This window comes from Mesoplodon bidens (assembly GCF_964165515.1).
Source record: "Mesoplodon bidens genome assembly, chromosome: 13".
Lineage (NCBI taxonomy): Eukaryota > Metazoa > Chordata > Mammalia > Artiodactyla > Ziphiidae > Mesoplodon > Mesoplodon bidens.
In genome coordinates, this window is record NC_138169.1 from 77,638,534 (window position 1) to 77,653,578 (window position 15,045).

A 15,045-nucleotide genomic window follows, 5' to 3' on the forward strand; every position below is an offset into this window, starting at 1 on the left:
CTCCCAGTGCACCCGAGATGTTCCTGTAGGATCCTTCCTCAACAATACAGAGTCTCCACTTCTTTCAAGTGGTGTAGAGTCTATGACCGGATTGTGGTCTGGAAATTGAGTGGGGTGCTCCATCATGATGGGCAGACCTCTGCTTACCAGCTTTTTGGTTATACCAACACAGCAGCCCTTAGTGATGATCCTAAGGACCCTGGCACCCTTGAATCACTGGTCAAGATCTCTGCAGGAAAGACCACCCTGGTTATCACGCCAGCCCTGCAGCCTAATGTGGTGACCAAGTCCACCTGGCTTGTGCTGGCTAATTGCCACTACTTGGTTTCTGCAACCAGAAGATCGTTTCCAGCTCCAATGAAATCAAGGACCCAAAAAACACTCTGAAATGCCTTCCTTTCATCTATCAGTCCCTTGGTTAAGGGGCTGGGTTCTGGGTCTTCTCCAGGAACTTGTGGCTTTGTGAGTGATTCTCATGTGATAAATCCACTCCAGCATTTCTCCTCCTAGATACTGGGTTCTTTCTTTCACATCACCTTAACTGGAGTTCAGAGTGGTCGACTGTCAAGTTCAGTTTCTTCAACCAGTAAAGCGAACAATTAAAATCACTCTTGGCTGCTCAAACCAAAATTCTAAATTCAGAATCTGTGCTGACTGAACCCATACTGATAGATTCAATCAGATCTGAAATCAGACTCTTTTCTTGGCTGATCACCGACATAATCCATTCCCACACATAGTTCTCAAGATACTGCCTGATACTCAGAATCCTCCAAGCTCTCACAAATATACATATTTCGATAGTATGGATCCTACTCTACTAAATTTCCTTACCTTCACATAAAATAATCTTGGTGAATCTGTGAATTCCACTGATACAATTTGGCAACCTGCAGGATCAAATACTGAGTTTTGCTTTTGATTACTTTAGTACTGTGAATACAACAAATGTTTCTTTTAGCACAGTCATGGAGGATCCCTGGGTTTCCAATTAGCAGTCCTTGAAGTTCTCACGCCTTCGTTTTGTTGTACAGCAGCTGCAAAGTAGTTCCCCAATGTCTTGTTCTCACTGGACACTTCATTCCATGAGACCACAGACAATAATGTAATTAGCCGTTTCACCATCCAGTTAGCTGCTATTGATGCTGCGATCCTGTTTTTAATGTCATCTTTGTGGTGCTCAAGATTGAAGGACCTGGATGGCAGCAGCTGATAAACCAAGGCTAGTCAAGGGCCCACATGACGTCTGCCACCTAATGAAGAAAAGTAGCATCTCCCCACTTCGGTTCCTATAGCAGGAAGCCAGGGCCAGTCCCAAAACCAGGGAGGTGATTTAGATGAACATTCCTCCAAAGAACATTTGTTTGATGAATATCTTTTCTGTTCTTTTTTTTTTTTTTTTTTTTTTTTTTTTTTGCGGTACGCGAGCCTCTCACTGTTGTGGCCTCTCCCGTTGTGGAGCACAGGCTCCGGACGCGCAGGCTCAGTGGCCATGGCTCACGGGCCCAGCCGCTCCGCGGCATGTGGGATCCTCCCGGACCGGGGCACGAACCCATGTCCCCTGCATCGGCAGGCGGACTCTCAACCACTGTGCCACCAGGGAAGCCCTGTTCTTCTTTTTTGACAGGGAAATAGGATTTACCGGCGGGCAGGAGTAAGGAGGGCACGGCGCCAAGGCGCTCAGGAGCGTAGGGGCCGCCGTGTGTCCAGGGCCACGACTAGGGCTGTGTTCGACCCCAGTCTTCCAGGGTCATGAGCTGCTTTTCGGCCACCATGTTTTCAAATTCATCCACATTAACCTTAGTATATCCCCGCTTCTTGGAGATGTGGATCTTCTGGTGGCCAGGGAACTTGAACTTGGCCCTGTGGAGGGCCTCAATCACATGCTCCTTGTTCTGTAGCTTGGTGCAGATGCACATTATGACTTGGCCAATGTGGACCCTGGCCCCTGTGCCCTGGGGCTTTCCAAAGGCCCCGTGCATACCTGTCTGGAGCCTAGATTGGGGACAGCATGCCAGTCATGAACGTCCACTGGAAAGGGCTGTCTTCAAGGTACCTTAGGGTAACCTGTACAGGAAACAGGCCGCACATACTACAGAGGAGGCTGCTGTTTGAAGCTACTGCACGCTGGGCCCCCATGGGGAAAAGAGCACAGTCGGCTGAATTGGCTGCAAATGCTGTCCTTTTTTCTTCTTTCTCTTCTTAAAGCCTTTTCTGTTATTTCATAGAGTTCCAGAGGAGACAAATTCCTGTGATCAGCTGTCAAGCTGACTGCAATTCTTACTTACTTATTAAAGTAAGACTTTTACTTTAATTTTTGGAAATTAAAGTATTAAAAGATAAAAACAAAGAAAAAAATAAGTATCCATATTTCTATCATGCAGATTTAGCCACTGTTAATTTCTTGATGTATCTGTCTTCATTTCTAATTTTCTTTTCTTCTGAAAGAAATAAAAATTGCAGGGTAACAGGGAGAGAGGCAAAAACTATACATGATCATTGTAAAGTATTCAGACTTAGAAAAAATACAAAGACTCATTCACTCAATAAATATTTATTGAGCACCCATCAGGCACCAATACTGTTCCAGACAATGAAGGTACAGGAGTCAATAAAACAGACAAGAAAATCCCAGCTTTCATGGGATATACATGTTAGAAGGAAAAATTACAAATAAGAAAAGTAGTAAATTATATAGCATGTTGGACGATGATAAGTGCTACAGAGAAAAATAAAGCAGGGATTGGGGTATAAGGAGAGTCGGGACGAATTGCCATTTTAAATAGGATGACCAGGAAAGGTCTCAGTGGAATCTGAAAATAAACTTAAAGGACCTGAAAGAGGTGAAGAAAGGAAAAAAATCAAGCCAAATCTCACTACCCATAAATAACATAATAAACGTAAGGTGAAAGTAATTCCAGATATCTTTCTATGTATATGTACAGATATCTGAATGAATGGTTATGATGAATGTACAAAAGATACAGCTGGGAGAAATATACTGTTATAAAAAATGAATTCACACTATAAAATATTTCTTTTCAATCATCAATAATCTGTTTATTAAGCACCTATTTTTGTTTCTGGAGACATACATATATACATACATATATCTGTATCACCCAGATGTGGGTTTGGGATTGCATTAAATGTAGAATCAATTTGGTTAGAAATTATATATATTTTTAAAAAATTATTTGTTTATGGCCTGCGGGACCTTAGTTCCCCAACCAGGGACTGAACCCAGGCCCCTGGCAGTGGATACATGGAGTCTTAACCACTGGACTACCAGGGAAGTCCCAGAAATGATATTTTTCATAAGTCTTCCAACTCATGAATGGGTCCCACCACTCCATTTATTCAGGTCTTCTTTAGTTTCTTGTGGTAATGTTTCATAATTTTCTATGCTGAGGTCTTACACATCTTTCAGATTTGAAGGTATTTGATGCTTTCTGATGTTACTGCAATCAGTACTGTTTTTTTTTTTAATCAGTACTGTTTTAATTTCAATTTCTAATTGTTGCTAGAATATAGAAATACAATTATTTTTATTTATTAGCCTGTATCCTGTAATCTTCTTAAATTCAGATTCTTTCTAAGTTTATTAATTTGGATTTTCTACATACACAATCATGTCACCTGAGAATGACAATTTTGTTTCTTCCTTTTTAACACTGGCTAGAATCTCCTGCACAAAACTGAAAAGGAGTGGTGACATCAGGCACCTTTGTCTTCTTCCTGATCTCTGGGGAGTTCAAGTTTTCAATAATTCACAATTAAGTATGATGTTTGCTAGAATTTTTTTGTTTCTTTAGTGGATGCTCTTTATTAAATTCAGAAGCTCTCTTCAATTCCTAGCTTGAGTTAAAAAAAAATCACAAACGGGTGCTGGATTTTATTAAATGCTTTTTATGCCTCTATGAAGATAACTTTTTCCCTTTATTCCTGTAAATGTGGTAAATATTAATTTTTCAATTCTAAACTACAGTCCTTGCTTTGTGTTGCAGCATGTAAACGGAAACTTGCTGGTTTCTGTGGCGTAAATCACTTCCACCATGGCAGGTTTCAAGTTACCAATGAGGTGACTGAACAGGTGGGCAGCAATGTGTAAAAATGGTTCTTGTGAGCCAGTATGAGCCAGCTCTGGCACACTTCTGATTTCAGTTCCCAGTGATGAAAATGTACCACAACTTCACTAGACCAGCAGGAACAAAGCAACTTCAAATTACCTATTTTATTAAAAGTCTCACAGACAATCTAGGAAGTAGATAAAATATGGATATAACTCCCTTAATTTTTTCAAGCCTTTATTAAGTACCTAATAAACAGTGTCTAGCACTATGCTAATGCAAAGGAAAATATAACTGTTTGAAGAGCTTACAATCTAAACGATCTAAACAAAATTAACAGAGTGTGCTTGACACTTGGAGAAAAATCTTAAGATAGTCACAACAACTCAGTGCTAAAGAAATCCAAAGGTTGGATGGGGTAGTTTAGGAATTCTTCCTGGAAGAGATTATATGGGTCATGAGCTAGGTCCTAATGGAAATCATGGGATTTGGACTAGCAGAGGAAAGAAGAAAGGAGGCAGGAAAGCACCCGGTACCCGTGAGAGCGCACAAAGCTGGGCAACATTTCCAGCACTGTGTTGGGGAGGTGTGCCTCCATTTCCTACCTGTGCAGCTGCAAGTGGCTAAATGATACTTCACATTAGTAATCAAATACAATCATTCTGTCTTTCTGCATGTTGATGACAGTAAACTCAAAAACCGATTTTCTACTGAAATACTTTTATAATTAAGGTCCCTAGAGAGTTTTCAGACTGAGACAAAAAAATGTTCTTAAACATCCAGGGAATAGCTAGCTCATAGAGTTGCTCAAGTAGGGTTTACTTGGTGGCTCAGAAAACATCTACCCAAACTCATAATGGCCAAGGTGCAGACAGAGCCTGAACATTGTTTCCTCTTGAGTATTTATCTGCCCATAAAGAACACAAGGAAGGGCTTCCCTGGTGGCGCAGTGGTTGAGAGTCCGCCTGCCGATGCAGGGGACGCAGGTTCGTGCCCCGGTCCGGGGAGATCCCAGGTGCCGCGGAGCGGCTGGGCCCGTGAGCCATGGCCGCTGAGCCTGCGCGTCCGGGGCCTGTGCCCCACAACGGGAGAGGCCGCGATAGTGAGAGGCCCACGTACTGCAAAAAAAAAAAAAAAAAAAAAAAGAACACATGGAAATGACCTATGCTCTACCATTCTAAAGTAAGTCTAAAATTATTAGATTCTAGAAACAGTTTTAAAACCAGAAATGTGGAAAATGGAGCTATGGCTAGAAGTGACATGGATACTGAGGCACGGTTCTCAGAGCACATGTAAGAATTGAGTGATAAAGTATCCACTTATCATCAACACTGCACTTACACACTACTTGGCCAATTTAAGTAAAATACTTCCTCAGAACAAATTTTGGATTCACAAAAAAATCTGGATTTCAGCTATTATATAGTTATAATAATATAGTTATGTTAATTCTCCTAATGATATGATTCATAGCAATACTGTATGATTCTGAGGTGGATAAAGTAAAATGTCTCGTAAGACATCTGCGAAGAACTCGGTGTTGGTGTGCCAAGTTAATTCCCAACCCTCACACAGAAGTTACTGAAAAATAGAATTTTCATGCATACATCCTTAATTAATAGTTTTTAATGATTTCTTTGTATCTAATCAATTTAGATAATATTTTCTCCTATACGTAAGGTCCCAAAATAAAGAAGCACACACAGAATATAGCCAATAGTAGGTTGTATCAATTTACTTCACGTAAGAACAGCAAATTTCAGGCCTACGACTTCCATTTAATATCAACGAAAACAATCTGTACAGAAAACCCAGACAACCATATAGCACAATATGTAAAATGTGCAAATATACTTTAAAATGCAAGTTATTCTATAGCATTTTCAAGGCAGAACTTTATAGTTAATTAAGGAATCTACCTCATTCTAGCTGACTTAATAATCCTTTGCATGTAGAGCCAATGCAAATGTACAAGGCACAACTTAGTGTTGGTGCTCAAGTATATAACACACACCCTCAGATTATTTATTTGAAGATATTAAAATAATACAATATCATGTTTGTATTTTATTATTTAAGGAGACATCAGCTCATTTCTAAAGCTTCATGAAACATTACACTGATAACATACGTGTGGCCAGGACGAGCTGTTCCCTGAACTTAAAAGGTGAAAGACAAGACTCTCGCTAACCTGTATTAAAAAAAATTTATATATATGTACACACACACCGCCCCCATCACACACAAGAAACTTCCCATAATCCAAAGGGAGGCTGTTCCTTTTAGCAAAGGTTCCCATTACAGTATTTCATGGCAGAATTATTTAAAAAGTACACATTTATGAACCACCTGTTTTGGTCAATCTTGCTACAAAAAGACACTGAAATAGACAATTTTCTTCTTCAAGATAGAGACAATGCCTAATTTAGAGAGTCTTTCTCTTGAGATTGCACAGTAAAAGGTATTATTTAGTTAATATAAAAAAGCTTGCGGCCTTTATAGAAATTATTTAAATCTACATGGAGAAAAAAGCCAACCTACCAAAAAACCAGTAAGAGCCTTGGCTAGAACACAATTCAAAACCTTTCAAACCCAATCAGTGCTCTTTGCTGTTTTACTGCCCATCCCTGAGAGTAAATAAATCATTTTTAATATTTTTAATAAAGTAAATAAATTTTACATTGACAAGAATGATGCTTAAGTTTTTTTTCAAAATATGAAATAAGCCCCACTTCATTTTAGTTAAAAAAAAAAAAGAATGCTCTTTGCAAAGACCACTATTTATAACAATTTTAAATATTTGTATCTCAATTTTAATCTTCTTTTTACTAGGTAATTTCTGTGTTTTTGCTATTTAGGTCACTCATTTGCTTATAACCCATTATTTTATAATTTTTGTTAACAGGAGGATTTAATTGGTAATGGAGCAAAAGTACATATAAAACTTAAAAGAATGCTGAAGCGAGATCTCTGTTTTCCTGCAGTAAAAGAGTTTTACTGGAAAGAATCTGACTGCCATCCAAGAAAGGCAAAAATACCTATGAAAGAGAGAACACACATGGTAAACGTCTTCCTTGTTGTCTTTGGTCTAGCCTTCTTGGCCAAAATCTTCTGTAAACTTCTTTAATTTCAACAAGTCATGTTCATTGACTGTGGGCTTTGTGCTAGATAGTGACCGTAACATATCCGACTGTCAGGAAAAAGAAGGGGGGGGGGAGTATTAGTAATAGATATAATGGAATAAAAAACATTTCATTATCAACATTCCTAACTTTTGCCTAGGGTTAAATCTGAAAATCTGCATCGTGCCATAAACTACTGACAATAAACTCTCTTGTTTTCCTGAAGGACATCTTTGACCAAGTTATTCCTTTGCTTAGAAACTTTCAGTTGCTTGCCTTGTCCCGATCACAACTTTCAAAGGCTCCTCAGCACCCTAAGGAAGTACAGTCCTCTTAGCCTGATGATCAAGGCCTCCAGAATTAAGTCCCCGATCGCTTTTCTGGCCGTATCTGTTTATTCCTAAACAAGAGAGCAGTTGTCCAAGTGCAACTCAAAAGGAATACAGTCATTCACTTATACTTATGTGAAACAGAATAATACCATTTAATCAAAAGCAACTAATCAAAAATTTTAACTGTTAGTTAAAATTACAATCAAAGTGGTAAGAAAATATACAAATATCAAGGATTCATTAAAAAATTAACTTCTAGGCCATGTCTCCTATAAAACAGTATGGAAAACAGTCAAAAGAAAACTTTAAAAAATAAACCAAGGATTGCAACAAAAAAGGATCTCTGAATAATTTCTCAGATAAGCATTGTGGTTGATTAACACATAAATATATCTATGTTTACAGATATATTTCTCTCTATATATGCATACAAACTTATATACATATATGTACATATTTGTCTATATATCTAGGTCTACACATCATGTGAGAGTTTCCCCTTTGAAAGTTACTGTTAATTTTGACATATAGATTTGAAAATCTATAACTAAAGCAGAAGATTTTAAAAAGTGACTGTTCATCAATAAGAAAACATAAACATAATAAATGTACCTTTTCAATCGCAGTAAGTTCCCTGAAATTAATATGGCTTACAAAATAATAAAGTCTTATGAATTATTTTATTTCTTCCAATAGAAACTACAGAAATGTAAATTTTATGAATAGTTTAATTCCTCTAATATAAACAGAAATGTAATTTTGTATAATAAAAATTCTGTTTTCAGAACTGTTTAAAAGAGTAGTGCATTATTTAAACTTTCTATGAAGCTTTGAGAATAAAACAGAAAAATAATATTATGAATACTATGATTCACACATTAGCGTTTCTGGATATTTTGCAAACTCTGAGATTCAGGGAAAAAAAATTTTAACCGATCCCACCATTTTGGTGATAATATCCCAGCTATAAGACCTATAATGTCAGAAGCCTGTATGTTTTTAAAAAATAGCTTATTCACTTAAAATTTCCTTGAAGCCCAAGAAAACATTTTAAAGATAATTATTTTGTATATTTTACATTCACCTAATCTTTAAAACTTTTTAAGTAGTTGGTATTAACTTTTCTGAGCTAATTTTGAAAAACTGAAAATTTTATCTGACACATTATAAAATATAAGTTTTTTTGGCTGCACGGTGCAGCATGCGGGAGGTTTAGTTCCCCAACCAGGACTCGAACCCGTGCCCCCTGCACTGGAAGCATGGAGTCTGAACCACTGGACTGCCAGGGAAGTCCCCATAAAATATAATGCTTTAAGATTTTTCTTAAAAGCAAACAAAATGTCAGACCATGCAAACAACTGGCTCCAAAAGCTTATCCCCAGGGACGTCCATCCACGTCATCTCAATGGCACCAGGATCACCTGGAGAACAGGGTGTTAGGAGATCATCTACTATATTGTTCGGATCAGCTTGTGAAGGTCCGCGAACCTGGAATAAACAGTACAACGACAGACCAAACTAAATAAACATTAAGATTTAGACCATTATCAGGAAATCTGAAAACGTACTATTATTTTGTGTTTTGTTAAAAGGCTTACCTCTGAAAATAAACAGAAGGGTATACAGCAAAAAGTGCAATTAGCTCTGGGTGATGGGATAGATTTCGCTTGATTTTAGGTTTTTTCTTGGATGATTTTTTATATCTGAAATTTCCTACAATAACTTACTTAGATGATCACAGGGGGAAAACAAGTTAAAATAAAGAAACGATTACCTGTAGCTAAAATTTTCTTTGTTTTCTTTCTAATGATTATTAAGTGGTCATAACCCTAGAGACCAAAAATACACACTGCTATATTTAAAATAGATAACCAACAAGGACCTACTGTATAACACAGGGAACTCTGCTCAATACTCTGTAATAACCTAAATAGGAAAAGAATTCGAAAAAGAATAGATACATGTATAACAATCACTTTGCTGTACGAAACTACCACAGCAACGTTAATCAACTATACGCCAATAAAAAAAAAAAAAAAAGACCTACTTAAAAATTCCTTTAAGTTACTCTGTTTTCCATAGCCGAGAAATTTCTGTGATCTTTGGGAGGTTTATTATTGTGAAATTACTGAATCTTTCTGTCTTTCCCCACAAAAACTCCTTCTTCAAATATAAGTACAAAATGAAATGCCAAATGTAATTTCAGTGCTATCTTACAATTCATAACTGATTTAAAAGAAAGAGTTTTAATAACATCCAGAAAAAGAACCTTTGTGACATACAGTCACATATAATATTTAGAAGGCAACACACTTGTATCAAACCAGGGACTGCTTTCATACTTAATACTTGTTTTACAATGATCAATCTTAAATACTGTCTCAGGATTGGGGCAGGGTAGAGAAATAAATATTTTCACTTTACTATGTGTACTTTAGTGTCTGTCTTTGCTCACAATTTCAGTGGCAGGGGTTTTGTGTTTTTTAACTATTGTACTCTGACCTACCTCTGGGCCCAGATTAGTACTTATACATTTAATAAATAAAATACACAGGCAAACTTGTTCTTGCTAACTGAAAAATGGAGAAGAGGGAGCCACAGAAAGATCTACTATAGTTGGTGATACAAAAGGCCTGATGTTAAAAGAGATTTGCCTGGGAACTCCCCAGCAGTCCAGTGGTTAGGACTCGCTGCTTTCACTGCCGGGTTCAATCCCTGGTCTGGGAACTAAGATCCTGCAAGCTGTGCAAGCTGTGCAGCACAGCCAAAAAACAAAAAGAGAAAGAAAGAAAGAAAGAAAAACGAAATTTGGCTGCTTCACCTTTATCCTCCTAACAAGGGCCTGGCTTTAGGGTCATACAAGCCATCCCTAGTAGTTATACAGAGAACTGAACGGAAAGTTCTGAGTATGGAAGGACTGAGTTCCTTCTCAATGGCCAAGAGAATTTAAGAAAAAACACAATGGTTGTGGCATAAACTTGATTCTGAGCTAACTATATTTCTCTCAGTAATGAAATGGCTGAAGAAGAGATGAGTAATATTTACTGGGCTATTCAGGTACCATGACAGCTGTTTTATGAATATTCCTTCATTTCATTTTCATAAGAGCATTTCAAAGTAGTATTATCATCCTTACTTAAGAGATGATAAAAATTGAGACTCAAAAAGGTAATGCAACTTGGTCAAAGAGATAAAACAAGTAAATTGTAGAGTCAGGCTTCAAATCCAGGTTTTAATTCAAGCTCATTTAAAAAAAATTTTACTGTGGTATGTAACAGACATATATGTGTATCAGAGCCATGACATATTAGTTTGTCATATACTAATGGATTAGATTTGCTAACAGTGTTTCAGGATTTTCACATCTACGTTCATGAGCATACTGGAGACTGCTGCCCTCAGCAGGAGAGCTGGTCCAAATTACCTAGTCCACTGTTACTTAAATTGAATATCCCAAGACCACGGTCTTTTCACAAAATTCTCTCTCAAACCATAGACACTCAAGTCATTCATGCAGACCAAACAGTGCATGGGAGGAGCAGGAGAGGAGAATGGTTGAGGCTTCTGAAGTACACCTTACCTAGAGAAAAACCACACCTCCAATCCTCTCTAGCTGTACCTTGGCAAACTGTGTTAAAAACATCCAAGTCCCAGTTTAATCACGTTAGTCTAGGACTAACCATCAACAGGTGGCTATATGTACCTTTTGTAGAGCTTCTGTGAGGACCAAATAAAATAGGAAGATGACGGAGCAAACACAGTGCTGGGCACGTGAATATTTAAACAATATTAGCTATTATTATTTTTACTTTATTAATGAGGTGTAAACGTACCAGATTCTGCTCGAGGATATTCTAGTTACATCAGAGACAATCATAGATTTAAGTTTCTATATTTACATCAAAATAATAAATACTTCAAAAATCCCTGCATACAAAGTTTTAAAACACTTTGGGAGAACTTATTTTCAATGAAATGGAAACATAATCTTTTATGTAAATCTACTTATTTATTATACAAAACTGAAATCTTCCTAAAATTCTTCAAAGACAAGTCAATCATGGTCTCAAAACTTGATTTTAAAAATATATGAAAAGATGGATAAAAGTTCCTTACCTTTTTAAAATGAGTGGCTGACTGTACTTTCCTAACTGGCTGCATAAGTGCATCACGTACAATGATACTTATGTCTGCCCCTGAATAGCCTTCAGTTTTCTTCCCAAGTTCCCGGACATCTGCTTCTGTCAGACTGTTCTGAGTGGTCCCCAAGTGCAGTCTAAACATTGCTGCTCGGGCATGGGCCTCAGGCAAAGGAATATAAATTCGTTTCTCAAATCTTAAAATGAAAAAAAAAATTACATCAAGAATATTACTATATAATACTACTTAATTTCTATTAAAAATTAGTTTTTCAAGAAGAAACAAGGTCTTTAGATATTCTCATTTATACAAAGTTAAGCTGAATAAATTAAATGGGCCCATATCCATCAGAGTTAAACAGATACAAATTCAGGTTAATAAAGGGAAAATATCCAGAACACATTAACAAAAAACAAATAAAACCAAAATAGCCAGGGAACCAGTCTGGAGTGCTTTAGTTTTTCTCACATGATTTTTGAATTATTTTAGCCAGAATGTTCCCATGTCTGGAATTCATGACACAACATGTCCTACAGGATTACAATTTCCTGTAGAATGACACTCTGAACTCCTGATCAAGAGATTAATATGATTAAAAGTGTGAAATAAGAGATGACAAAAGAAATTACCTAAATTCTAAAGAGTTAAATTACTCAAAATCTTATAATTTTGCTTGCCTTCTTAGAATTTCAGCATTTGGAGATAAGGTGGAAGCAATGAGGGACAAATGGGTCTGTGGAGGGGGCGCTTCCCTGGTGGTCCAGTGGTTAAGACTTTGCCTTCCAATGCAGGGGGTGTGGGTTCGATCCTTCATCAGGGAGGTAAGACCCCGCATGCCTCAGGGCCAATAAAACCAAAAAAACATAAATGGGTCTGTGGAGACATTTTCTTCTCCAGGTAATTATTCTCTGTGGCAATAAGAGGAATTTTTAAAGTTTCCACCATCTCTAGAGATGGGTTTAGAATTAGGCCGTTTTTCAAAAATAACCAGCACATTTCCTTTCTTGATACTGGATGGTAATCTAACATTCTGGCAAACCATCAAGTGAACGGGGTAAAAGCAGCAAAAACTGAAGTGTTCATTTTTACCATGCACAATTAAATCAATGGGATAGGGAACTGTGAAGCAGTGAAAAGTAAGAGGTCTGTATACCTTTCCTGTAGCTCAAGTTTCATATTCAGTTACAAAATTATAGACAGAATTTTTTTAACTGAAACTATATCTTTCTTAGCATACTTTAACTTGTAGAGTTGTCATTTTGCTAAAATTTTATATTTAGCAAAATGGAAAAACCTTCAATGGAAGGTTTTCCCATTGAAATATCAAACTATATATGTAAATTTCTGAAGCATCAGTGCACCTACTAAGCTTAAGTAGAACTAAAGTAAGCATTAGGTAACATACTTCCTGATGTGAAAGATTCCAGTAGGTGTAAATCTTGGACCTTGAACACAGCAGGCAAACAAATGCCTGCCTCTCTTCCCCAAGGCAGGGCTCAGTAGGGTTCGCGCACATTAAAAAACATTCTGAAGTTATCAGAATGCCTCCTCAACGAGACAGAATGGGAATGAATATTCACTTGTTATATTGTAATTAGAAATAAGATATTGACTGTCTCCTCATACCTTCGCCTAATGGCAGAATCCAGAACCCAGGGTATATTTGTAGCTCCCAGAACCAAAATTCCGTCGTTGTCCACACCAACCCCTGCATCAACATAGGTAATGTTTTAAATAATTTGTCATTTCAAGTGTTCTTTGAACATCATCTGTGTGTTCTCTCATGAACGTGGTACTTTAATGTTAAAACGCCTCATCTTGACACTTTCTCTCTGAAAAAAACTGTATTTAACCACATTTCTTATTACTAGAATATGATGCAAATATTCCCTAGAATCTCCTAAACTGTGGGAAAATACTATTAATATTCTTTTCAAAATATTTCTTGAAAGATTTAATTTGAAGTTTACATATTCCTTTTATTGATATTGTTTCTGGCATGTTATAAGTGAATATATTAATCTCTTCACTATTTACACCAACGAGGTGATTACAACTGGGTAAAAATTATGTATGCATGTGGATCAGAATGAGACATGGCATAAGACTTGGCCTATAAGAACGGAGAAATTCTGCTTGAAATTTTTTCCATTACTATCATAATAACGGCTATACAATAAAGAGAAACTATTTTAAAAAGTCAGTAACACTACCTTGCATTTGAACTAGGAACTCTGTCTTAATTCTACGTGCAGCTTCACTTTCATTTTCACTTCTTGAACCACACAGAGAATCAATTTCATCAATGAAGATAATGGAAGGTTTATTCTCTCTGGCAAGTTGGAATAAGTACTTAACTTGCCTAAAAATAAATAAAGGTTTCAATTTCTAAAAAAAAATAGTAAATGACACATGACAATGAAACAACTAAAACAAAACTATATACCAATATTATAGGAACTCTACAGACCAAAAAGTCTCATCACGTTTTGATCTTTAAAATAAGATGACTACATTTGGATAATTCATTTTATGATTTACTAAACCATGCACATATCATATATGCTACCTTCTCCCTGTGAAATAAATGCCAAACTAGGGACTCATCTAACAGAAATGAATACCACCTGTATTTATAATAGCACTTTTTTTGAATGTCTATTAATGATGTAAGAAACCTATTACTTTATAGACTGAAATAGTGACTACCAGGCAAAGAAAAATTTTTAAAAAAAATCAATTTACTACTTACTTTTCACTTTCACCTAGCCACTTAGAGACAAGGTCAGAGGAAGATATTGAGAAAAATGTTGAGTTGTTTGCTTCTGTTGCTACAGCTTTGGCTAAATAGGATTTTCCTGTTCCAGGTGGCCCAAATAACAGGATTCCCCTCCAAGGTGTTCTCTTGCCTAAAATTTGCATTAGAAAAATAACATGAGATTTTCAAGACTGTTGACTTCAGTTACCAGAGACATCATCCACAGTGAAGAGTACCGTGAAGAGGTTTCCACTCTAAAGCTAGCCGTAGAATAAAACAAAATTTAAATAAATCCATCTAAGGTAAGTATGTCCCAAGTGTACTTTGCTTTTTCTAGAGACCACTTTGTCAAACTGTGTTTACATAGCTATAATCCTTCTAAGAGGAAGTTCATTTGCTTGCTCACTCATTCAACCACTACGTATTGAAACCACGACATGTAGGCAGAGAACTATGAATACAAGGATCTCTGCCTTCCAAGGCCTTCCAGTCTATTAAAGAGAAAAGAATTCAGTTAGAAGGTACTTCCTGATCATCTACTATGTGCACTGCTCAACATCAGAATATTGTAGGAGGAACTATACTCACAGGGGAAGGGCATCTGGAAATAGATTTTTAAAGTA

At 36.8% G+C, this 15,045-nt stretch overlaps 1 protein-coding gene across 1 annotated transcript in view; it reads right to left on the bottom strand.

Moving 5' to 3' along the window:
- Window positions 1-5,780: 5,780 nt before the first annotated feature.
- The window catches only part of VPS4B (vacuolar protein sorting 4 homolog B), a 31,164-nt gene continuing 21,899 nt past the window's right edge, over window positions 5,781-15,045 (bottom strand). The window contains exons 6-11 of the mRNA XM_081253141.1: window positions 14,417-14,573; window positions 13,878-14,026; window positions 13,291-13,372; window positions 11,641-11,860; window positions 8,872-9,012; window positions 5,781-7,260 (exon numbers count right to left, since the gene is read on the bottom strand). Coding sequence (XP_081109267.1) covers window positions 7,159-7,260; window positions 8,872-9,012; window positions 11,641-11,860; window positions 13,291-13,372; window positions 13,878-14,026; window positions 14,417-14,573 — 851 coding nt within the window. The 3' untranslated portion in view covers window positions 5,781-7,158. The remainder of the gene's footprint in view (window positions 7,261-8,871; window positions 9,013-11,640; window positions 11,861-13,290; window positions 13,373-13,877; window positions 14,027-14,416; window positions 14,574-15,045) is intronic.